The sequence below is a fragment of the Bison bison genome, unplaced genomic scaffold (assembly GCF_000754665.1).
Source record: "Bison bison bison isolate TAMUID 2011002044 unplaced genomic scaffold, Bison_UMD1.0 scf7180017864043, whole genome shotgun sequence".
NCBI lineage: Eukaryota > Metazoa > Chordata > Mammalia > Artiodactyla > Bovidae > Bison > Bison bison.
Genome location: NW_011494615.1, coordinates 590,975 through 616,828, shown reverse-complemented (window position 1 = coordinate 616,828; position 25,854 = coordinate 590,975). Strand labels below are relative to the sequence as shown.

Genomic DNA, 25,854 nt, shown 5'->3' with positions numbered 1-25,854 from the left:
CTTGGAAGGAACGTTATGACCAACCTAGACAGCATATTAAAAAGCAAAGACATTACTTTGTCAACAAAAGTCCGTCTAGTCAAGGCTATGGTTTTTCCAGTAGTCACGTATGGATGTGAAAGTATGGACTATAAAGAAAGGTGAGTGCTGAAGAATTGATGCTTTTGAACTGTGGTGTTGGAGAAGACTCTTGAGAGTCCCTTGGACTGCAAAGTGATCCAACCAGTCCATCCTAGAGGAGATCGGTCCTGGGTGTTCATTGGAAGGACTGATGCTGAAGCTGAAACTCCAGTACTTTGGCCCCCTGATGCGAAGAGCTGACTCATTGGAAAAGACCCTGATGCTGGGAAAGATTGAGGGCAGGAGGAGAAGGGGATGACAGAGGATGAGATGGCTGGATGGCATCACCGACTCGATGGACATGGGTTTGGGTGAACTCCAGGAGTTGGTGATGGACAGGGAGGCCTGGCGTGCTGCAATTCATGGGGTCGCAAAGAGTTGGACATGACTGAGCGACTGAACTGAACTGAATGGCTATTCAATTTTTTTCTGTTTATTATAAATCTACCCCCTTACCCCCTCACCATTGGGATTATATGTATTTTTGAAAACGTAACTGGAATAACAGCGCACATGCTTCCATAGTAGCTTTTCATTTCTGCCTCTGACTTCTGTGGCTGGGCTCTCAGGGACCTCAGAGCCTCCTGGAAGGCTCTGCATCGTTCTGTACCCCTCGCCTCCTGTCACCATGTACGTGGTGATGACATATGCCTGACTGGTTCATGCTGGAAAAAACCCTGGTCCAGGTGTAGGTTTTATTGGGTTCAGTTGTTAGAGCATGTTAAATCTTTAAAAAAATAGCTTTATAAAAGGGCAATAATACAACAGGTCCTTGTGGTGGTGGATACATGAGCCTACACCAGCGATAAAATCATATAAAGCTTAATATTCACATGTGCAGGTGCACACACTCACGTGCGTGCGTGCACACACACACACAAGTTCAGGTAAAATGGAGAAATCTTAGTAAGATTCCTAGATTATAGCAATGTCAGTACTCTGGTTGTGATATTATTTTACAAAATGTTACTATCGGGTAAAACTTTGATAAAGGGTATATGGAATCTCTGTGTTATTTCTTACATTTGCATATGATTATCTACACATAATTAACTACAGTGATCTCAATTCAAAAAAATAGCTTTAAAATGTAAATATAATTTTCAGTTAATTCAATCCCAGAGCAAAAAGCTGCTCTGAGTCTTATCCTCTTACGTTAGGGTAACATAGAGCCAAGATGAGTTTAAAATGTAGCCTGGTTGTCTTTCTTTCCAGGAAAGCCAAGGACCCGGTCCTTTGAAGAGAGCTAGGGTGGGCGTTAGCTGGCCCTGGTGTCAGCACAGCATAGGTTTCAGCATAGCGGCCTTTTGCCCATTGATGCCCCGGCTCGCCATACTCTGCTAGAGGGAGCTGGCTGGATGCCCTCTGGGTCTTGTCTGCACCGTTGCAGAGCATCACAGCCGTGCAGCATGAAAACCAACTCCTGTCTGCACCCTCGAACTCTGCACTTAAGGTTTCTTGTGACCTCGAGCTGATGAACTGCTTAGAGCAATTTGAGCTGGACTCCATCTCCATCAAGTTAAATTCTGGTTTTCACCAACCCTGTACATTTCCCTTGCTTTTCCTCCAGCCAGCGCCCGGAGGGTTTCTACCATAAAGCTCTGGGCGGAGAGGCTGGCAGAAGAACCCTCCCCCATCCTGGCTCCGAGGGCTTGTGTTGGGAGGGTTTCAGATTTGGAACCAGATTTTAGGTCTCTTCCTTAAACTAGAAAATCATTCCAACAGATCCAGTTTCTCTGAGCTCACCCACTAGGATGATCTCTGCTTGCATTTATAAAATATTTAGAGACCTATTGCTTTCCAGCTGCAATTAGCCATTAGTGATGCTACTGAGTTTGGTTAGAAATACACTTCAATTCCCAAAGGCCTTGCCTGGGCTGCGACTGCAAGTGGGTTGTTGCAAAAGCTGAACTAAGTCTTTTACTCTTAAAAGAATTGTTTGTTAGAGTCTTAGTTATGAGGAATTACTAACAAGTTATTATTTGGCCCCTAAATGGCTGGTGTCAAAAAATTTTATGCTCTGGCTCTAAATCCATTTGCTTTCACTTCTTCCTCCTCAGAATGAAAGCCACGCTACCTCACGGTGTTTGGACTACAAATCATTTCCTTGCCATTGATTTAAAATAAAACAACCCTGAGATTTTTCTGGAGATGAAAGCCTTCTTTCAGTGCACACCCTTTTTCTCCAATGGAGAAACAAAGACATAGTCCTGAAGTGGCCTGGAGGCAGCCTCTTAAGATCTCTTAAGCAAATGGCATATGTTACGAAATACCATGTGTATGACTGTGTGTGTGTGGATTAAAAAAAAAAATCTGTCACCTCGGTTTTCATGGTTTGGAAACTAGTTGCAGAGACTTAGAATTTAGGCCATTTGGGGAAGAGGAGGCTGGGCCATTATGAAATTATCAGTTAATTTAAGACTGTTTAATAATTAATACCAAGAACTGCTTTGGAAAGGACCCACTGGGTCTGTGCAGAAAGTGGGGTCTAGATCCTAGGGCTCTTTCTGGCGGTTTATATATTACTCCCTGTGCTGCTGATCCACTTCGGTTTGCTGACCGGATATGAAGCCAGACCCCTTTCCACTCCAGCGCCTTGCCCTCAGCAACACCCCCGAGTGTGCACGTGCGGATGTGCACGCACACATGCACACACACATATGCAGTGTCAAGACTTTGCAGTGATTAGTAGACCCCTGTTCCCTCACCCCACACAGCTTGGGGCTTTTCTCTGGAATCAAACCCAGTAAGGCTGAACCTGGCCAGACTTTGTCTGGCAGACTTGTAGCATCAGTAGTGACATGGTCATTTTTATTTCTTGCAGTTTTATGTGCTGAACGAGTTGGCCAGATGACTAAAACATATAATGACATAGATGCTGTAACTCGGCTTCTTGAGGAGGTAAGTGATTCGGGGAAAGGCAAAGAGTCGTTTATAATTGACTGATTATAATTTATATTGATTAAAGCAGACATTACTATTTTTCTTGGTGAAGAATGTCAGAAATTGAGCCCTCTCAAAGTATGATTCAGTGGCTTTTTATTTTTTGAGCTGGTAGCTATGTTGGCTTTAGTCACTGTAATTTTGTACAAGATATTTTGGATTTTAAAAGGAATGTATTAATAACGGAATAGGGTAACATTTAAATACTTGCTATAGAATACCCAGTTGAAGCTTTATAAGCTCTTAAAATATATACTAATGATATATATTAAATGTATATAAAAATTTCAGAAAAAAGACATCATTATCCATATCTTTGTAACGTTTTTGTTTTGTTGTGTGATGTTTTTACTTAGGTTAAGGGAATGTTACTATGCAGTGTCAGCATGGAAATAACCAAAACAAGCATGGGAAGAAAAATTTAGGAAACTTGCTTAGGATCAGACAAGCTGCAGGCATACTAGAGACTATGGGTTTCTCAATTTCTTCTCAGCATCCTGTTGACATTTGAAAATTAAGGTGCTCTGATGGTCTCTAGAAGCAGATGAGTATACTGTGTGTATCCCCATGCCTAGAACAGGCCAGAACATGGTAGTTCTCAGTATTTGCTGAATAAATGCCCATCTTTAAAACTTCTTCCACTCTCCCCACAAAATCAGGCCTCAAATGCAGAGGTGCTAACTTTTAGATCCTGGTTTGTGCTCTAGAATCTAGCATGATATGAGTCATGTGACTATTCATTAGCCCTTCTTGAGGAATAGAGTAGAAAGATACAAGGGACACAGAAATGCTCATTTTCAGTCAGTGGCAGGACAAAGCAGAAGTGTGGGACCTGAGGTTTTGTTCTTGGGTTGGGGAGGGTCTTTTCACCCCATTTTTTCATGTCTCTCTCTTTCCCTGTGCTCTTCCCTTCTGTACACCCAGTTTTCTCCTACCTGTTCTGAGGACAGGACCCTTCTGATCCACCCGCATGCCCCATTCCTGAGGGCTCACCTCCCCAGCTACGCACTTGCCTCTCATTCTCCTGAAGGCTACCCCCTGGTAGATCCACTGGAGCTGACACAGGGCAGGAGCTGAGACCCACTTGACCATCTGCATGTCAGGAAAGTCCCAAATTCCTCAGCCCCAAATAAGTGAGATTAGATTTTCTGGCTGTGTGACAGGGCCCTTGATGAGGCATTTTAGGGGCACTGGCCTCTTGGTGGTTCTCCAGTTACATCCATCTGGGCAGCTGGCATTAGCCGCCTCGTACGCTAGCTTGGCTAACATCACCAACTTTCGAAAATGCTTTTTACAGGCCCCTTTCTGCTGTGTCCATTTTCCGCAACAGTGCCCTGTTTCTGAATCCACTCCTCACCCCATATCCAGTTAGTCTTCTGAAGGTGGTCCTGTGTCTGTGCCTTTATTATTTTTTTCCCAAGACTACTATCACGGCCCCTGGAGCCCTGGCATGAGATTTTGAGTTTTCTCCCTTTCTTCTCTGCAACTGCCACCCTCCCAAACCCTCTGTAATCACCTGGTCCACCCCCAAACCCGACACTCAGAACTCCTTGGCGTGGCATTCAAGGCCATCCACTTAACCCCATTCCTGAATCCTCTTCTTTCCTCTTCCCTGGTACCTTCCTCCTGCTCTCCTACCTGGGACCTTCTGCATCATTTGGCCCCTCTGTCTCTTCCTGCCTCTGAATGTCGTACTGCAGGGCTCACTGGGGACCTCTGAAGCTGCCACACACCCCCAGCCACAGGCAGTCCATGCCCCCACCAGCCCTGAGTTTGTAAGCCATCCTGTTGTTCTGTTTGCTTTGCTCTTCCAACTGGGTTGGTTAGAAGTTTCTCCAAGGCGGGAACCCTGTTGGATGATTTCCTTCTCCATTTTAATCTTGGAAATGACAGGCCTTCAATAAATGCCTGCCTCTGTGGTCATGCTGATTCATAAGGGTAAAGTTTGAGAATTAGCTGTTGTCGTGCATCATCTCATTAATTCTACGTTAGTTCTCAGAAGTAGGTGCCATTGCTGCCCCATCCGACAGTGGAGGGACCTGCTCTTGAGGGAACAGAAGACGCCCGCCCACGTGGTACAGCTGTTTTCTAGCCTGAGCCCTTAGCTGCTGTGGCCCTGTTGCTTTTGGCTATAGTTGTATATTGCTCTGTTTATTTAGTTCTGGAGAGTATGGTTAGTTGATTGTCAGTGAGACATTTTTACTTTAAAAACATGAACTGGGTGACTTTTTTGTTTTAATGGGATGCTGTTTCAGTGAGTGTCCAGGGCCCAGGGTTCCTGGCTGCTGGTGAGTGTGAGCTGGCAGGGCTGGGTGAGGCTTTCACAGGGCCAGACCCATCTCTTCTTGGATATTTGAGGATTGTGTTCAGAGGAGACTGGGACTCCAGCCCAGTATTTAGATTCTGGTCATCAACAATTCACAGCTAATTTCTTAAATGAGTGTCACTGTATAAAAACTATGTTGTCATGTTTTTTAAAAAATTGTTTGGGTTGTTGAAAAGAATATCTGTGGGGCAGTTTCTTCAGGTAACTCTTTGTTCTGCCCTCTTTGTTTTATTTTTAGCAGCTCCCCATGGCCATGGTCTGGGTGCCTTTGTGTGTTTTGTATACAACAGCACTGTATACATTGTATACGGCATTCCTCTCCTTCTCCTGATAAGAATCATGTCTGAGTTGCCGCCTTTCTTTGGAACTAGGCAGGGTTTCCTGGTTAAAGTCTGATTGCCCCAGTCACGTGACAGCTGTCCCAGGCTGTACTCTTCCTGGCTTTGGTTCTGTTTCTTTTGGTTTTGCACGCCTGCCACATGCAGATGGGGTACCAGCAGGATCTGCACGGATGCCACGCACAGCCCTCAGCTGGCCCAAAGAGTTTGCATCTCATTGAAGGGGAAGAGGATTCCACGGCTTGCCCTGGCTTGCTGCTGCTTGGAATTTACCTTTGTGCAAAGCTGCCTCCTCCCCAGTTACGGAGAAGGTTATTCTGGGGGCCTCTTAGTCATGGTTTTCATCCTTAAATGGGTGAATGAGATGAGTCAACTGCTCAGTGTGGGAGGCCGGCGGTTCTCCATCTCCAGGGCCATGCCAGGCAGCTCAAATGCTCATTGGTAAAAAGGGCTGAGACGCAAGTCACAGTCTTTTAAATTTTCAGGAAAACTTTGATGTAGATAGGGGTAGGGAGAGCCAGATTGAGCCCCCCCTGGCTGCCATCTCCTGTGGAATCGAAGAACCAGTTATTTTAATATCTTGTTTCCAAGGGTCACAGTGTGGTACAGTCTCATTTTTCTCACTGTAGTTTGGCCAGTGGTCATTTCCTACCTGCTTTCCTGGTTTTAGAAGTAAATATTTATCATGTGTTGGCTGGTTGTAAGAAATGAGACTCTTTTCGTTCCTGAAATTCTTAAAGAGAAGCCCAGCCAGCCTTTTGCCTGAGCAAAACCAGAGACCTTCTCACAACCTTTTTGTTTAAGGTTTTCACTTCATCTCTGAATATTTTTGTTGTAACTTCCTTTTTTTTCCCCAGCAGAGCATTTTATTTATGTTACTATGAAGATTAGATTTGGGGTGTAGTCAAGGTGAGAGTCGTCCCTTTAGTAGGGCAAGGAGGCCTTGGGGGTCTGAGGTTTGGGGTGTATCAGCATAGGTTGGGAGGGCTGGGGGCCTTGTGGTTGAGCCCACCCCCACTTATTTCCTTCCCCTGCCTGCTCCCCATTCCTCTTGGGTGCTGGCTTCTGTGTGCCGTGGGAAGCCTTCAGTGTCCTTCATGTGCTCAGCAGTGCCTTGCTGAGCTTGTCTTTATCTATTATGATTTTGGCGTGATTTGTTTGCACTGAAATCTGTGTATGAAATGCCTTTGTGCACAGGATCTTAGCAGCTCACAGAACAGTAGGCAGTGAGCCGAAGAGCATAAAACACCTGCTGGGGATTCAGTCTGAGGGCTTGTTCTAGTAGAGAGATTTAATAGACTGGAGTGAGAGTTATGGAGACCATGCTTTTTTGGACAGTGGGGCTACAGTTTTCACTGAGACGTAGCCAGCTGAAGGGCTTCCCAGGTGGCTCAGCAGTAAAGAATCACCTGCCAAGCAGGAGACATGGGTTTGATCCCTGGATCAGGAAGATTATCTGGAGAAGGAAATGGGAACCCAGTATTCTTGCCTGGGAAATCTCAGGGACAGAGGAGCCTGGCATGCTGCAGTCCATGGGGTCGCAAAAGAGTCAGATGTGACTTGGCAGCTAAACAGCAGCAGTCAGTGGAAACCACCTGCACTGGTTGGTAATTTGGGGAAAGCCTCTGGAGAAGTGGGACCTCACACAATCCCTGTGGGTCATTTCCTCCCAGTACCAACTATGCACAACTGTTGCATCTGAGAAATGATAAAGGGCCACTGAGATAAGGACTCTGCTTTGACGTGGAAGCCAGTGCAGATGAATGCACAGAGAGGGGCGTCTCGGTTGGTTGGGCAAACTCACTGGTCCCCTTTGTTCCCTGGGAGGGCATGAGGCAGAGGCACAGATGGGGAAGGAGTTGGAAGAATTTATGGCTCACTTGACATGACCCCCAGCTGCCTTCTGGGACAGTAGTGGCAGCAGTTACAGGTTTCAAGACCATGAAAGACTTAGGGGACAGAGACCATCGTTCATGTAAGAGCTCCAGAGAGTTAAATCACGATTGCATCCAGTCCCCCCACACTATGCTTTGCTCATAATTCATTGAAACTCCCATGATGAGCGAAGGAAGGTGTGTTCGTATTCCATTGCATGAAATAATTTGGTGGGTATGAAAAAGTTGGAATTAAAAGCTGCTTTTTGAAAAGTCTTACAACTCAATGAATCATAAAGCTGGAAGATTCTTTGAAAGAGTCGTTCAGCTAGTCTGCCCCTCCACCCGACCTCTTCTCACAGACAAGGGAACCAGGCCCCAGGGATGTTCAACCGGAACCCAGACTCTCAAATTATAGAGTAGAACAGTTCACATGAAGCAGTTAAACTTTGGACAGGTACCTACTCTAAGAAATGCCTCTTAGGTTGTAGGTAAATACGTGACAAGTGACATTTAAACATGAGATAATAACTTTCCTTTGTGGAATGCACCTTGGTATGTCAGTTCTGTGCTGTTGAATGTTGTTTAAAACAAAATGTCAGTTGCCTTGACTAGAATGATTCTCAACCTACTGATGATTTATAATCTGTGTTTGGAAAGAATGGATCTAGAGGATCCTTGTTAAGTATAAACCATAAGGTCACTTGGTTATCAGAAGCTAGGACTCCTCCCCAGCTTTTTTCTGCTCAAACTGCATGTCCCTGGTCTTCAGCTTTTTTACACCAAATGAGCAGAATAATTAGCATAGACTTCTAAGAGGATTTCACTTCCCAGAGTTCTCCTCCCCGTGCCAACCTATAAGTGAGCGAGTGAATCTTCACTTGGTGGCCAGGGGTTTCATCAGCAAGGATCAGTAAGTCTGCATTTGGTGATGGCATCCACCCCACTGTCTCCACTGTCTGGGGCCAGCTTTCCTCCCATAAACCCAGCTGGACCTTTATATGCCACTAAAGATTTTCCTCTGCATTGCTGTGCCCTAAATGTCAGCCGCTGAGCTAACAGAAAATTCTATGTCTGCAACAGTCTTTGTTTCTGAAGTAGGGTGATTTTATGCATTATTTCTCCATTCTTAGAACTGTTTCTTTAAAAAATAAAGTCTAAGTAACCATAAGTTAAAAAAAAATAACTGTATTCTATTTTAGAGTCACTTTAAATATTTTTGTTGCATACGCAGTGAATCTAAGGAACTCAGTAAATTCCATCTTAATTGAAGTATGCCAAAGAGGCTGCCTTGGCTATTTTAGCACACTTGGAATTTCTGGATTCACTCATTCATCCTGTAAATAGTTTCCAAGTGTTTCCCTCTCTGGGCACTCATGAGACTGTAGCCCAGCCCACAGGTAGGAAGACAGGTTATCAAATGATTACACAAAGACCAAAAGCAGTTGCATAGAAAGGTTTTGGGAAGCACGTTTTTTTCCTGCAGGGAGAGACTTGTTTTCATTAGATTGGAAGGTTCCTTTTCATTGTTTGGGGTCCGTGTCACTGAGTGAACTGCTCTTTGAACATGTATCAGAGGCCAGTGCCTGGATGGTGAATCAGTAATCCATTATTATTGCTAAACGCCCTTGTTTTCTTTCATTGACACGGAGTCCTATGGGCTCCTGCTGGATGCATGGGTTTTCTCAATCTCTGTCCTCGCTTCTGTCTGTCACAGAAAGAGCGGGATCTAGAGTTGGCTGCTCGGATTGGCCAGTCGTTGTTGAAGAAGAACAAGACACTAACCGAGAGGAACGAGCTGCTGGAGGAGCAGGTGGAGCATATCAGGGAGGAGGTGAGGTCCTGGCGGCCTCCGCAGGACAGCCGTCTGCAGGGGCTTGGGTGCCGTGGGTACAGCCGAAGAAAGTGATGATGGAACAGGGTCCTGTTGGGGAAAGTCCAGCCCGGACACACAGGGCTGACTTTCTGCTGCCTCTTCTGATCATTTGTGCCTTCTGACAATGAGGACGGGATGGCCCAAGTTGGACCCGCCCTCGTGTGGTCGGTAGGCCCACAGTATGGACCAGTTGCAGTCCCCATCCTCCAAGAGTCCAGATCACCCTGTGGGCTGAGAAGGGTACTCAGAGCTTTGGCGAAAGCGCACACAGGCTATTCCAGCAAGGCGTGGGGCTCCCTGAGCCGGGGTGGGTGTGGGTGGGAGGAAAAGGAACCGCAGCCGGAGGCCAATCATGCCGCAGAGCGAGGCAGTGATGGCCCCTTCGTCAGTACAGCAGTATAATTTTGTGTTTGTAAGACAAAGCGAAAAGTGGCCCATTGTTTTCATGGTAGAAACTCTACCATTTCAATGATATAGATCCCGGTGGGTGTCATCAGCCCCCATCATTGTGAACAATTTATGTGGAACTTGGGGGCTGAGGTCACAGCAGAGCAGCCCTGGTTTTCCAGCAGGATTGTGGTGTCGATGGAGGAGGAAGGCTGCAGGGTCAGGTGGGGTTGCTGCAGCAAGAGTTAGAAACTTAGAACCAGGTCCCATTTGGTAGCGTCTTTGCCATCATCTTGACTGTTCTTTGAACAGGGCGTTTGAACTGTGAGGACTCTGATTTGCTTTCCTTCTTCTCATTTCTTCTACCTTATTTTCTATCAGAAACTTTCCTAGTGGGAAGGGATGCTCTCATGCATGTCCCTAAGATGTACTGAGACCTATTCCTTATTAAAGCTATTCCCAGCTATTGTCTTGGTTTAATCATCATTTCGTATGATGAAATAGAGTAGCCACTAGGTAAGAAAAAGGTTTTTAAGGGTTTACTGACATTTTTACTGATTTTTCTTCTTCTTCCAGTTTTATTGAGATACAATTGACATACAGCATTGTATAAAGACAGGTTTTAATCCTGGGTTCTCTTTAAAAGATGATGAGGTAGGTTATCTGCAGGGTAGGAATAGAGGCGCAGACTTAGAAAATGAACTTGCAGACACAGTGAGGGCAGGAGAGGGTGGGATGAGCTGAGAGAGTAGCACTGAGACGTATATACTACCGTGTGTAAACCAGATAGCTAGTGAGAAGCTGCTGGTGGCACAGGGAGCTCAGTTCGGTGCTCTGTGGTGACCTAAAGGGGTGGGGTGGGGAGTGGGGTGGAAGGAAGGCTCAGGAGGGAGGGGATCTATGTATACACATAGCTGATTCGTGTTGTTGGACAGCAGAAACCAACACCACGTTGTAAAGCAATTATCCCCCAATGAAAAATTTCTTAAAAATAGAAAAAATGAAAAGAAAAGATGATGAGGTAGGATACTGATAAGGTATAAGAAATAAAGTTAACCCTTGCTTTCCCTGCCTCCAGCACCTTGATCTGAATCCCCTGTCTTCCACGTGTGAGAGAAGGTTAGCCTGCCCCCCTCCTTGGCCCCTTCTGAGCAGAGAGACATGCCATCAGGAACTAGGAAATGGTTCCCCATTGCCCTCACGTGCTGTTTCTCCACTTTGCTGCCCTTGCTTGGGGCTTCCTCACCTTCCACAGAGCACATCCTGCCCTATGAGGGTGGAAGTGCCTTTCTCTCCTTTGGGGAACCCTGGACTTTGAAAACTGATTTCCTTTAGCACATCATTAAATGATGTCTAGGTGTTGAAGCTGAAGCCTTTAAGCACCTAAAACTGGCTTTACCGCAGAAGATAAAATATATTTACTGTGTTATGTAGGAAAAGTTGGAATAAGCTATAGAACCCAAATCAAATTTGAAACAAGAAAGAATGAAAACAGTTACAATTCTCCTGCTGGTTGCCTGTTCATCAGTGCTGAATAGTGAAAGGGCAGGTGAACAATTTTATGACTCAGGTTTACTTTAAACCTGAAGTATAAATAAGTGTGATTTGTAGAACCGTGCCTGCAGTACTTGGTATGGCCAGTTCCTGATGGTTGCCTCTTTTATTCCTGTATCTGGAATTCCTATCTTGTAAGCATTGAGTGCAAAGCAAGATCTGGCTATGCTTGGCCAGAATTCCCATGAGGGTGTAGCGGTCACAACATGGGGCTGTGAGATTTTCCAGGTGGAAGAACAAGGGCCAACCAGCTTGCTGCCCACCTAGCTAGCTGCCCACCCAGAGCTGGCCTCGCCAGGTTCCTGATCTGAGGTGGGATTTGGTTTGGGCAGAAGTAAATGACTTCCTTCATTTGATAACACGATCCACCTCTCTGGGTATCTTCCCAGTTGTCATCTGTTTACTTGCAAAGCCCATATGCTGTCTCATCTCCCCACCCCCACCCCATCCATCATTCTAGCACCTTCTTGTCCCCTCTCACCTCTTCTCCATACCAGAGTAAAAACTACAAATTTAAGTGAGGGGGTTTTTTGCCACAGAGTAATTGATCATATGTTTCTTAGATAGGATCAAACTCAACCCTTTGTTTCCCTTGAATAGCACAAAATCAATGATGTGCCTTCACTTTGAATGAGGAATTTTAAAATACTGTCACTGGGCAGGAGGTGTTTAAGCATGAGTGGGGATGATGTCTTATTTGGAGAGTGTGTGATGGGCCTCAACTGGGTCTGTGCAGGTGTCACAGCTCCGGCATGAACTGTCCATGAAGGATGAGTTGCTTCAGTTCTACACCAGCGCCGCGGAGGAGAGTGAGCCGGAATCTGTGTGCTCCACCCCGTAAGTCACAGAGGGCCTGTCTCCAAAGGCCAAAGCACCGCTGGCTGTGGTCCATGACCTTGGAGTTGCCCAGACAGGGTCACCTTCACTGGCAGCACAAGCCAGCTGCCCTTGGCCTTCTCCAGGCCAAGCATCTGAGTGCCTCAGACAGATTGATTTTGCTTTTCTGATGGGATTTTAGATTTCCTCTTCCTGGGTCTTTCACAGCTTAGTTGTCAGTGTGGATTGATCAGGCCTGGCTGTGAATGAGTAACAGGCTGGGCTCTGCTGTTGGAGGGAATACGGAGGCCAGCAGTGCTGTGGGGGCTTCTTGGGGTCCTCTTCTCTGTCAGCAGAGTCTCCTATAAGGAACATGAACTCTAGAGCCCAATGACCCGAGTTCAGATCTTGGCTCTGGGGCTCACTGCTATGTGCCCATGGCCAAGTTACTTAACCTTTCTGTGCTTTACCCCCTCATTGGTAAAATGGGGGTAATAATAGTAACTTAGTACTTAGGGCTGTGAGCACTGATTGAGTTCATACATATAGAGTACTTAAAATAGTTCCTGACAGATAGAAGGCATCCCAGAGTTATGCAGGCTTGAAATAGAGTTGGTTACCCAGAAATCTGAGGCAAGGTGGCAGCCGAGGGTTGGGATGCGGGACTGAAGTGATGCGAGCTGTGCTGTTTCCCTGGGGGCGAGGGAGAGGCCTGATGGATCATTGTCACACCCACACCCACGCGAGCCTTCCTTGAAAGCCGCCTCTGTGTGCTGCCATGTGGTTTGCCAGGTGGCGGGAGGCAGTGTCTCCCTCCCTACAAAGTGGACTTTCTCCCCCAGGTTGAAGAGGAACGAGTCGTCCTCCTCCGTCCAGAATTACTTCCACCTGGATTCTCTGCAAAAGAAGCTGAAGGACCTTGAAGAAGAGAACGTTGTACTTCGATCCGAGGTGAAGTGCAGTCCCTGCCCTGTCCCCCCTCTGCAAGGGTGGTGGCCCTGCGTGCTTATCTGGCAAGTAGAGCCGTAATTACAGCCCTGCTGTTCTCAAGGGTGACGGTCTATGGAAGGGCCACCTGGCCCGGGGTCACGGCCACACCAAGTGCCCAGCGGGCGTGCCTCATTTATGAGCCAGGCAGCACACACCATCCTGCTTGCGGCAGACGGACAGGTGAATTGTGCAGTGTGAGGATGGGTAAGAGTGGCAGACCCTCCTCCTTCACGGTTAGGGCAAAAGCTTCTGGAAGGTGGGGCCTCGCTCTGGTGGTCTCCAGCTCGGATGTAGAAGCAGCTCGGAGGCCTGGTGTGAGAGCCTTGTTCTCATGCTACTGCAGGTCAGGTGTGCTCAAAGAAAATAGTACTTGGGAACTTGGAGACATATTTCTTAGACAACTAACTTTAAAAGGTTGAGCCGAAGCAACTTGGGAACTCATGCTTTTGAGTATTTCTGATTGGCTAGTCACTGTGGTGGGTACTTTGCCTGCTTTCTTTTAAAAAAATAATGTCTTCATAACAAGGCTGGAAAAACATTGGGAAAACCAGGACCCAGGCTGCTAGGTATTTTGATTGCCCAAGATGTTGCAAATTAGTGAACAACAAAGCCAGAGTTTATAAGTCTCTGACTCTAAACCCACATAATTTCCCTTTACCCACTGCCCCTATCCAGAAACACAGATACGTGGAGATTTAGTGTTTTTTGTTTAATTATCAGTGAGCTTTTGCTGTCCAGCTAGAGGTTTGGTTCAGCCCTGTTATCAGGCCCTTGGTTTGTCAAGTTTGAGCTGCAAGCTCACCTAAGCTGGCCCAGGGCTCCCCAAAGTCCCTCAAAATGGCAGACCACCTGTCACCTTGAACTTGCCTCACTTGTTGCAAAGAGCCTCATGTCTGGGCTTAACAAGATGCTCTTATGCCTGAGAAAAGGGTCATGTCTCTTAGCCCTCATCTCTTTCAGCCCCTCATTTACTGATAAGAGACATAAACCCAGAGTGATCAAGAGAGTTACCCAAGCTTTCTCTGCCAGCCAGCAGCTGAACCAAGACTCCAGTCCAATTTTCCCCATTCTGAGTTCCAGCATCCACCCTAAGTAAATGCTCTGGCCCCAGGCACAGTCCGTGGGCCCTCTGTTGGAGTTGTCACGTAAAGCAAGCAGAGGGAATCTGATCCCAGCCATAGATTCTGACTCTTCCACCTAGCTTTTAGGATGGTGATGTCTCTGGGGCCAGGACCTGAGAGCTCAGAGATACCTCTCTACATGGGGCATTTTCTTGGAGCCTTCAGATCTCTGTCTTCCCACCTTTACACCCAGGAGCAAAGCCATCCAGAGTCCAAGCATAGCTCCTAGGTCTCTGAACATTAATGCTTTCATATTGTATCTTGTTTTGGCTCCCCTGAAAACAACAGGACAGATTCCCACTTGTGAACCTCAGAGGACCATACCTAGCACATAGCAGGTGTGATAATTGTTAACGCTTCTTATTGTGGGGCTTATCCTTAGAATGCCCACTGTAGGCAGGGATGTGTCATAGGCTGTTTTGGGTCACAAAGGGATCCGTGACTGTGAGCCCGGACAGACACACATGAACAGACAAGTGGACTTAATAGAGGGGCTCACAGTTTCAGTAACTGCTTTGCGTGGTGCCCTCTAGTGGTTGGGATTGACTTTCTGTATCTGAGGGCGCAATGGTGACAGCTGGGGAAATGCTGAAGGGCAGCATTCCAGACCCAGGTTAGCCCTTGCTGCCTCACCTGGCCTGTCCAGGTGTGACTGTGGGGCCTCTGACCTGAGCCCTGTCCACAGGCCTGCCAGCTAAAGACGGAGACCATCACCTACGAAGAAAAAGAGCAGCAGCTGGTCAACGACTGTGTGAAGGAGCTGAGTATGGCCCACCCCCTGCCTCTCCTGTCCCCCACCTTTTACTTTTCCCATCGGCTGTCGTTAAGACTGGATGGATTTGCATCACTTGACAGAATGTGGTCTTCCTGCCAGCCTGGGTTCATTAGCATTTTTTTCCTGAACGCTAGAGGCCTCCCCTGATCTTGTGTGACACTCCTCACCCTCATTTACAACAAACTGGGTGGGAGGTTGTCAGCCATACATTCTCAGTCTCTCACCAAAATGGCTATTTAATTTTCATTGTGGCTTTCTGCAGGAATCTTGGTTATTTAATGGCTAAATTAGGTCCAGCTTTAGAGTCCTGAACTGGAGATGTGGAAAAATAACTTTCTAGTCATTTGATGTGTGAACCTTGAGGCAGAGTTCTCAGCTTTGCAAATATTATGTGCCTTCCCCCACCCTCTCCATGATAAGTTTACACATTAAGATCAGACAAAAAGGCAAACAGAATATTTTGAGCGTCAGCAAAATATCAGTGAAACACACCCTATGTTTAAATCTAGTAAAATGAGTTATGGCTCTGAATATGGGCTGAAAACGCCCAGGGGAATTGCGTTATGCACACAATAGTTCCTTTCTAGAACAAAGTGCAGCAGGAGCCCCTGTCACTGGTGATGTGTTTGTATAGAACACGTGGAATTGGTCAGAGTCGCCTTCTGTTTGGTGTGGTGCCTCCGGGCTGACCGCCAAAGCCTGCCTGATTTTCTCTGGGGAGGTAACTCTAGGTAGTGAGGTGAGGCTCCCATTCTGACCCTAGGAGCCACAGCTAGGGGTTGGTTCCTCCTCAGGACAGACCAAACCATAGAGGAAGATGGGGACTCTCCCTCCAAGCTCATCATCATGTACCCTCTCCACTTCTCCCCCTGTCTTGTAATAATGACTTTTTTTTTTCCTTGTACAAACCACAAAGAAACCATTGTCTCTGTTTCTTGTGATTGTTGTTTCTTGGTCAAAGGGGACGCCAACGTACAGATTGCCAGCATCTCTGAGGAACTGGCCAAGAAGACAGAGGATGCGGCTCGCCAGCAGGAAGAGATCACACACCTCCTCTCCCAAATAGTTGATTTGCAGAAGAAGGCGAAAGCTGTAAGGCTTCTGTTTCTCTGACAGTTCTGAGATCAAGAAGGGGGCCATTTACCCCAAAGACAGTGCCCTTTGGATTCATATTTTAGGAAATTGTGCTGTCCATTGAGAACTTTTGTTAAAGCTTAGCAGATTCAATAGCATAAAACTGGTTACCCTGAATTGGCAAGGGGATTATATTTATCACTATCTATTTTCCTAAGAAAAATCTGCAAATGAATAGAATTCATTAAGACATGTAAAAGTGCTATAAATAGAGAGTTTGGGAATTTAAGGTATAGATCATCTAGGTTAGCATTTCTCCTTACACAGGGCACCTGTATGTTCTGCACAGAACAATGTCCCCATTTGATTTAAGATGAAGCAGCAAAAAACCAATTGTTTCCCACGTCAGGCCTTTGCTAGAACCCCAAGGTGAAAGACTTCCAAAAAGCAGCTGTGATTATGGAAGTTCTTGCTTAGTCGCTAAGTCATCTCTGACTCTTTGCAACCCCAGGGATTGTAGCCCACCAAGGCTCCTCTATTCAGGGGATTTCCCAGGCAAGAATACTGGAGTGGGTTGCCATTTCCTTCTCCGGGGGATCTTCCCGAGATCGAACCCGCATCTCCTGCATCGGCAGGCTGATTCTTTACAGAATTCTTCCCAGAGCCACCAGGGAAGCCCAACTATGGATGTGGAGGTGGGCAATAGGGAATGAATACAGACACAGGAAAGACGTTGCCTTCAAAACTGAAAGACAAAATTTTACTCCAGTATAAGATAAAAATCTCCTTGTGGATATATGATAGGATCATATGGATCAGTTAATAAGAGGGAAAATGTTAGACTTTGCTAAGTGTCTTAAAAGAGAAGCTGACTTCCCTTTGCCACACTCTAGTGTGCAGTGGAAAATGAAGAACTCGTCCAGCACCTGGGGGCTGCCAAGGATGCTCAGCGGCAGCTCACGGCCGAGGTGAGTGGCTCTCCCTCATTTCATAAGGCCCCCATCCCAGTTGGGGCGCATCAGCCTCCCTCTGACAGGCTGTGGGTCCCATCCTTCTTAGCGACTGTTTTGATTATGAATTGAATGTCATTCTTACTCCTAAGGCAGCTCCCAGTTCCACTGACGCTGGTCACAAGCACCTGGGAGGCTGGGCTGTTCACCAGCCTGGAGCCTGGCGTGCACGGGCTCCTGACAAACATTCCAATAAGGGAGAGGACACCGAACATGGTGTGCAGAAGGAACCCCATTCAAAGATGTGGCAGGAAATGAGGGAGTGATGGTTTGCCCTCTTGTTTGTTTTGTCTCAGGAGATTTCTGAGTCTGCAAGCCTTCCCCAAGTTCTAGAGAAACCATGCCTTGAGGACTGTTTGGCCTCAGGCCACAGGACAGCTGGTCCTGCTGGGGGGCCAGGACATCTGTTAGTGATCCTGGGTCTTCCGGGCTCGTGGGAGGTACCTGGTCTCACCATTCCAGCCCTCTCTGCTCTTTCCTGGTCTCCTGCAGCTGCGCGAGCTGGAGGACAAGTACGCGGAGTGCATGGAGATGCTCCACGAGGCCCAGGAGGAGCTCAAGAACCTCCGGAACAAGACCATGCCCAACACCACGTCCCGGCGCTACCACTCGCTGGGCCTGTTTCCCATGGTGAGTGCCCGCCTGCCGCCTGGCCACCCGCCTCCCACCCTCAGGCTAGCAGGCGCTCCTGGGAGGAGGGCAGGTCTGGAGCTGAGTCTACGGGTGGCTGGCTTCTCCCTTTTACAGCTTGGATCTGGATCCAAATTGAGGGCTTGTGAGCCCAGCCAGTAGCTTCTTAACCACATGAGACAAGTTGGTTCTTTATTTTCCATCCCTCTGAATCTATCTTTTTTACCCCTGCCCTTAGAAGATAAATTTAGTAGGAAATGGATTTTGTAGGCACCTCAGATATTTGGAAGATGCTATTTCTACGTTATTTTTTTCTGTAGAGTATGTGCTATTTGGGCCCCCAAGTGCATTCCAGAATTCTTAAGTTGCCTTCTGGTTCTACTAGTTCTTTGTATGCTTATTAACAACTCTCCCAACTAGTTCTGGTATCTGTAATATGAAAAAATATTTCCCTTTGTGCTCTGTGCAGTATTTTTATATTTTTTATATTATTTCCCCACAATCTTATTTTTTTTAGCTCTGGCCTGATCTGTTTCGTGTTTATTCCTTAGGGGAATGTGGTTGAGAAGAGGGCTTTCCAGGAGGCTGACCTCTCCCTGGGTAGGGGTGGTTGGGTGGCACAGGGTAGAGCCCCTCTGCTGGTCATTTCCCAGTAATATTTGGTTGGGGAACTTTCTCATTTTATCTTCTTCTGTCAAACTAGGACCCCTTGAAGGTGGGGGCCCGTGTCTTATTTTCTGTTTCCTCTTTCCCTCTCTTTAATACTCTGCACCTGGCACAGTGCTTGGCATGTGGTAGAGTCACAGGTCCTCACTAGACATTAGATCTGGGTGGCTGAATCACAGACCGAAAAACCAACCACCAAGAAGTTCCCAGGCTCTGTTTCAATGGTTTGATGAAATACCAGTTCTCTCTGAGAAGAGAATAACTTTTGAGGAAAAGCCCCCTAAAATGAGACAGGCATGGAGGGCTGTATAAATATTTGTGAAACTTGGTCCCTTTTGAATTGGCCTTTACTCGGGGCTCTTATTCCTCCCTACCTCCACCCCATTGCTGATGTTGTTACCCCGACCCCTTGCTGTCTGGCCCAGTTTTCCTAAATCATAGTCTCCTTTTTTCTCCTCTGATTTCACATATAAAGTCAGGCTGGAACTCTCTCTCAGCCTGACTGAAATCTAAGTAAAACCAAAAAGAAAGACACAACATCAGCAGTCACCTTTCCCAGGAGCACATGGGTGATTCAGTGATCCCAGTGAAGGCAGCCAAGGACATTCTGTCCCCCGAATCCGCTGATCTCGCACTCACTACGCTCGGCTCACAGACGCCCCATGTGGCTTTGTATATCCCCTGCCTCGCTTCTCCTTCTTCCCGGCTTCTCGTCTCCTGGGGCCATCTTGTTTCCTGTATTCCTGGGATTCACCCTCCTGCGTTCCCCGCTCTCAAGGACAGATGTATTTTAAAACTAAACCATGCCACAAGAAAAGCTGAGTTGAAGGTCTACATGAATTTCTTTTTGAGAGATTGAGTTTCAGCTTGTATTATTTGCTGAGGTGGAGCTTTTGTTTGCCTTTTTCTGCTGTTGGCAGAGCTCAGTTTTTGAAGACGGCTATTTATAAAGTGCATTATGCATGAAAAGTGTTTAAGGCAATCTAAAGCTTGCATCATGCCCATGCTTCTGGAGCAGAACACTCGGATCTGCTTCCCTTGCTCCCAGCCCCTTCTAACTGCTGAATAAAACAGTGAGTAGCAGTTTTTCTCAAGTATGTCCCCAGTTCTCTCACCTTATGGCAGTAGTTCTTAATCTGGGATCTACAGACAGGATTCAGGGGGCCTGTGAACTTCAGAGGAAGATTTTATTTTTTCTGTTCATTAATCCCTAATTGCACTTGGTGTTTCCTTCCCTTATGAAGGTAGGTAACAAACCACAGCAGCTGCGGTAACAAGCACAGCAGCACAGTCATCTCTGGGACTTTGTCATCCATCAAATTCACAGGTCTTATCATAATAGCACTTGTCAGTTGCCACAGATGTCCCAAAATACCACCTGTGCTAATCTCCTGCTCAGAGCGACAGTTGTTACCAGTTACTCTATCACACTTTCTGTTATTAACATTTTAGTAATTAACTCAATGTATCTGGCTTCCTCTTTAATCCTGATTATGTCATTCATTTATAAACATCATTCTGATGCTTCATCGCCTAATCCATAGCGTCCAGCACTCCCCTCCTCGCCTCCACCCTTGGACCTTACTTCCCACTAGCTTGTCTTTTTTTTTTCTCCTTCATCTCCTGACTCTTTACTCTGAAGTCCCCTTTTGAAGGGCTGGACGGAGCTCCCCATGTGCTTACCTGCTCTCGTCTCCCTTCCCCTGGAGCACCTGGCTGCTGTCTCTTCCCTGGCCACCCTTGCAGGGGCCACACACTCGTATTCTTTTCCAGAGACAGAGCACTTGAATTGCTCACTCGCTGTGTGTCTCCCGGCTTTTCCCAGGACTCCCTGGCGGCGGAGATCGAGGGAACCATGCGCAAGGAGTTGCAGCTGGAAGAGTCGGAGTCGCCAGACATTGCGTAAGGCCTTGGTTCTCAGCTCCCAGGGGCTGTGGGATGGGCACCAAAGTGCACTGTGGTCCTTCCACAGATGATCCATATTAAGGGAAGTTAGAGAATGAAGCCAACAACAACATCCTCCCTCCAACTGGCTCCTCTGGTTGGGTTTTAAATACATATTATGAACTTGTGGAAAGTTGGGGAAGGACAGATGTGTTTCCCATCTCTTGTCACACAGGCTCTGTCTTGACACCCCCACTCACTTTTATCTTTCTTTTTGATGGAAAACATTACTTTAAAATATTTTTAACATCTGTTAAGGAAAGAAAAATAAGATGCAGTATGAGATACAGAGAAGGGCTCCCCAGGTGGCTCAGTGGTAAAGAATTCACCTGCCAATGCAGGAGACACAGGAAACTCGGATTCGATCCCTGGGTCAGGAATATCCCTTGGAGAAGGGAATGACGACCCACTCCAGTGTTCTTGCCTGGAAAATCCCATGGACAGAGGAGTCTGGTGGGTTACAGTCCGTGGGGTCACAAAGAGTCGGGCACGACTGAGCACACATGCATGTATGTGTGAGGTACAGAGGGCTCTTTGGGAAGGTGTGAGCAAGGCTTCCATTTCCTTTCTGCATACCTTTAGGGGTGTCAGCCTTTATCATCTCTCTTGCTAACTTGAGACCTTGCACTTGACCTGCTTAGAGGTGTAAGAAACCTGGAGTTTGATTTAATCAAGTTTTCTCTGTATCCAAATGCCATAGACAGAACTTGGAACCCCGGGAGCAACCAGTGTCCCTAAACCTCAGTGCATGTTTGAAGCCCTTTGCAACCCAAAAAGAAGCAGCCATTACAGAAACACACCTACCATTTTCTCCTCAAAAGGGAACAAGTGAACATCAGTGCAGTTCTGCTCTTAGAGATGGCAGTTTCCGGTGGGGGGGTGGGGCGTAAAAGAGACTGGTCTAGTGTTTATCATCTCATTATAGACGTTTAAGACTAACTTGAAGTCTTACTCTTTTAAAAAATATGAATGGTTGACAAAGACTCATTCTATAAAAATGTTCTGAGCCCTGCTATATGCTGAGCAGTAAACACTGCCCTCCTGAAGTTTGCATTCTAGAGACTATCAAGAAGAAAAGTAGGTGGGAGACAAAAGTTAGTGTTAAATATGTTTGTAGGTCAAGCTTAGGGGAAGTAGGAGGCAGTATCACTCTTGCTAGCATCTCCTTTAGGACACAACCATGTAGTGGAGCCTTGAATTCTGTGGGCGTTGAATCTCTTGAATTCCACCCAACACCCTAAGAAACATATGGAAGGTACAGGGTGGCAGGTTGCTTGGGGGTCACAGTGGACCTGCTGCCTGTTGGGTCCTCAGTGAATAGGGTTGGGAGGGTTGAACTCCAGGGTCATTCCTACAACTGCTTAGTCTTGGATGATGTTGTGCATTCTCCCTAGTCACCAGAAACGAGTCTTTGAGACCGTGAGAAACATCAACCAGGTCGTCAAGCAGCGGTCTCTGACCCCGTCCCCCATGAACATCCCTGGCTCCAACCAGTCCTCAGCCATGAACTCCCTCCTGTCCAGCTGCGTCAGCACCCCCCGGTCCAGCTTCTACGGCAGCGATGTCAGCAACGTGGTCCTGGACAACAAGACCAACAGCATCATCCTGGAAACAGAGTCAGCCGAGCTGGGGTGAGCCAGCCGGGGACTTTTATCTTTCTGTTTGGGGGATAGGTAGGGGGTGAGTGAACACAGTTCCAGTCATCAGAAGAGGGAGGCCTGAAAAGTGTGGACCTTTCAGTTCTCAAATTTGTTGTGCCAACCGGCTGAGCTAATGCTTATCTTGATGCTGTTATGTTAACCAGTTTAAAGGGGTGTAACAGGACACGCCAGAAGTCAGCTTTTCTATAAAATGTTGGAGGGGAGTTTAAATGAATATTTTTTTTATGTTAATGTCTATCTGCTAGGCATTTATTTCATGAACCCCTTTGTAGCTTGGATTCTGAAAGACTGAGGAGGACTCAGGCTCTGTCTCATGACCAGAATTCTGGTTTGCTTCAGAAAGCAGGGTGCAGCGTGTCTGGCAAGTGCCTACCACACTCTGCATGCCTGGGGTGGGTCCTCCTTGGCGGTGGTCTCTCCCTCTGCTCCTCAAGCCCTGCAGGAGCCCCACCCCAACCCTCATTGTCCATCCTTTTCCTATGACTTAACAAAATTGGTTTTTCTGACCTATGAGTCAGATAGTTGGAAAATGCTTGATCAGAACTCTGAGGGTTTTTTGGACTTAATTATTATTATTTTTCTTACTGAAGTATAGTTGCAGAACAATGTTGTGTAAGTTATAGATGTACAATATAGTGATTCACAGTTGTAAAGATTATAATCCATTAATAGTTATTATAAAATATTGGCTATATTCCCTGTGTTGTATAATATATCCTTGTAGCTTATTTATTTTATACAAAGTACTTGTACCTCTTAATCCCCTGCCTGTATATCACCTCCTCCACACTGATAACCACTAGCTTAGATCAGAACTCTCTTAGAGCTCTCAGAACCCTAATTTCAAGAAGAAAAAGGCGCATCCCTGGAGCCAACTGTCCTGTTGGAGACCAGGAATTGCAGCCTGAAGAAGGTTTCTTCCCAAGGTGTCACAAGGGAGATGTTTGTAGGGGCTGGGTTTATTATGTAGTGTTTGCAAGTTTTCCTTGCACCTTAGTAGCCCCTCCTCACCTCCCTGAGGAAGAAAAAACCAACAGAGGGAATTGTTCTTCTGGACAGGCATTCGTTTCCCCATTTTTGCCTACCTTTAGCCACTTGCCTTGGAGAAGGCAATGGCAACTCACTCCAGTACTCTTGCCTGGAAAATCCCACAGACGGAGGAACCTTGTGGGCTGCAGTCCATGGGGTCGCTGAGGGTCGGACACGACTGCGCGACTTCACTTTCACTTTTCACTTTCATGCATTGGAGAAGGACATGGCAACCCACTCCAGTGTTCTTGCCTGGAGAATCCCAGGGACAGGGGAGCCTGGTGGGCTGCCATCTATGGGGTCGCATAGAGTCAGACACGACTGAAGCAACTTAGCAGCAGCAGCAGCAGCCGCTTGCCTTGGTTTCCTTAGAAGTTCCAGCTGCCACCGGGAAACTGGTAGTAAGGACAGTGCTTTTCCAGCGCCCCCTGCTGGCTGCTCCGCGCTCACCCCCGTTTCCCCTCCTTCTAGAAACGAGGAGCGGAGTAAGAAGCCTGGCACGCCGGGCACCCCGGGCTCCCACGACCTGGAGACGGCGCTGCGGCGGCTGTCCCTCCGCCGGGAGAACTACCTCTCAGAGAGGAGGTTCTTCGAGGAGGAGCAGGAGCGGAAGCTCAGGGAGCTGGCGGAGAAGGGCGAGCTGCTCAGCGGCTCCCTGACGCCCACCGAGAGCATCATGTCCCTGGGCACACACTCGCGCTTCTCTGAGTTCACCGGTTTCTCCGGCATGTCGTTCAGCAGCCGCTCCTACCTGCCGGAGAAGCTTCAGATCGTCAAGCCGCTGGAAGGTGATCACAAGGGGCCTCGGCCCCTCTCTGCCCTCCTCAGCGACTCCCTGTGGTCCCTGATCCACCACCGGAAAGCGGGCCACCTCTGTAACGCCTACTCCTTTTTCTTCCGCGATAGCCACCCCCGCTGCTGGTTTGAGTTCCTCTGAGGGCCCCAGCCTCCACCTCTCCCGTTGCAGGTTTGGAAATACAGCCCAGACTAACCTCCATCAGCTAAGCCAAAGAAAAGAAAACGTGTTTGGCCCTGGTTTCCTAATTCTTTTGCATTCAGAATCTTTGAAATACAAACGGTTAGGGAAGGCAGAGGCGCTCCTGACATCCTCAGAAGTCAGTTAGGTCAGGTCAGAGGGCTCTGAGGAGTGTAGAGAATTGATGCTTTGACTTTTCAGAAAATTAGGTGTCAGGGAGGGGGTGCAAAGCAAACGGTGTTTTAAGCTGTTTATTCAGTAGCCATGAGAAAGCAGTTTCCTGTTTGTTGACTCACATGTTCTGCTTTGATCTTCAAATAAAAAGGGTGTGGCTTTCTTCAGATGCAGAGTGTTCTGAGCAAGGCTTCTAGACCTCCACAGTTTGGGGGCCGGGAAGGGGGTGGCTGTGAAGGAGAGTGAGCTCTGTACCTCCTTAAGCCTACCTTTTCCAGGGGCCATTCAGATTTAGGTATCAGGAACACCCTAGATGATTAAACTCATGGAAGCACTTTTCTTTCTTTCTGCCTTCAGCATTATAAAGTATGTTCCCTTTACTTATCACTGCCCTGCTAAGAACCATCAGGTGTTTGTAATATTCATTTTTTCCCCTACTTTAGTTTGAAAACCTATGGGAGTTTGAGAAGATATTTTAATTCTGTATTATATATCTAATGCAAAGCCAAATCAAAATTTCTGTAAAGGCAGTATTTCTCAACTTCTTTAAGAACCCATTTTAGACATTAATTCCTAATCTATCCCCTCAGAAAATTTAATGTGATAGATATACTGTTTATGTATTATACGTGTATCTGTGCCTTAAAAGAGTACAGTTATTCACCCCAAAAGAACCAGTTTTCAGCCCTGGAGTGGGGGCTGGAGTGTCACCTCTGTTAGGATGCATGCTGTAAGATGAGCTTGTACTTGTTAAAGATCCAAGAAATGTTGGGTCCCCTATTCTGAAAAGGAAGGAAGAGGGTGGGCAAACATTCTTTTTCATGATTACTTCTAATTGTATAATGTAGGTCCTTCTTAGATTTCAGAAGAGGGATAGCTCATCCTTTTTTATTTAATTTATTCAGTTGTAAGCTTGGTGATTGTTTTCTGATTCACTATTATGTCTGTTTTTCTTTCAATAAAATTTTTCATTTCTGGAATTTTACTTTTTGCCTTTCTTTTCTTTTTTCTCCTTTGTCTCTCAAAGGTCATTGGAATTTATCATCTCTATCTTGTCTGCTTTCTACATTTTACTTTGTGTTTCATTGATCATCTAAGGATATGTTTTTGACTGGTTTTCCAAGCATATTTTAGAAGAGTTTTTTTAAGAAATTATTTTGACCAAGTCATTCTTTTCTCTTTTAGTCTTGTGACATGGATAGCAGTATTTCTATGATAAATTAATAGAATAAGAAGAAATCCCATTAGATTTGCAAGATAAATTTCATCTATAGAACTCTGTTCACCAGGAACCTGTATTACTACCATTAAAAAGTCATATCTTATCAATATGGGCTGTAAGGTATTCTCATGATAGAGTCTATCCTTCTGGCTCCATTTTATAGTCCTCTGACTTCTTAACTGTTTAAAATACAATCAACTTTTTTTCTTCCTCTGCAATTACCTTTTTGTGTTACTGTGTTTAATTTGATATGATGGAGTAATGACATAGAAGTATGCCTGATGCTGGGTTCATTATAGCTCTAACTGTGGTGCTGGCTAAGTTACTTCACCTTTTTGAGCCCTGTTT

The 25,854-nt window shown here is 46.5% G+C and overlaps 1 protein-coding gene across 6 annotated transcripts in view; it reads left to right on the top strand.

Annotated features, from left to right (window-relative positions):
* The window catches only part of TRAK1 (trafficking protein, kinesin binding 1), a 99,973-nt gene that overhangs the window by 56,936 nt on the left and 17,183 nt on the right, over nucleotides 1–25,854 (top strand). For all 6 annotated transcript variants that reach the window (XM_010835453.1, XM_010835454.1, XM_010835457.1 and 3 more), the window contains 11 exons: nucleotides 2,945–3,021; nucleotides 9,319–9,435; nucleotides 12,155–12,255; nucleotides 13,077–13,185; nucleotides 15,031–15,109; nucleotides 16,082–16,212; nucleotides 17,088–17,162; nucleotides 17,697–17,834; nucleotides 20,326–20,402; nucleotides 21,839–22,075; nucleotides 23,606–23,922. In XM_010835453.1, the coding sequence (XP_010833755.1) occupies nucleotides 2,945–3,021; nucleotides 9,319–9,435; nucleotides 12,155–12,255; nucleotides 13,077–13,185; nucleotides 15,031–15,109; nucleotides 16,082–16,212; nucleotides 17,088–17,162; nucleotides 17,697–17,834; nucleotides 20,326–20,402; nucleotides 21,839–22,075; nucleotides 23,606–23,922 (1,458 nt within the window). The remainder of the gene's footprint in view (nucleotides 1–2,944; nucleotides 3,022–9,318; nucleotides 9,436–12,154; nucleotides 12,256–13,076; nucleotides 13,186–15,030; nucleotides 15,110–16,081; nucleotides 16,213–17,087; nucleotides 17,163–17,696; nucleotides 17,835–20,325; nucleotides 20,403–21,838; nucleotides 22,076–23,605; nucleotides 23,923–25,854) is intronic.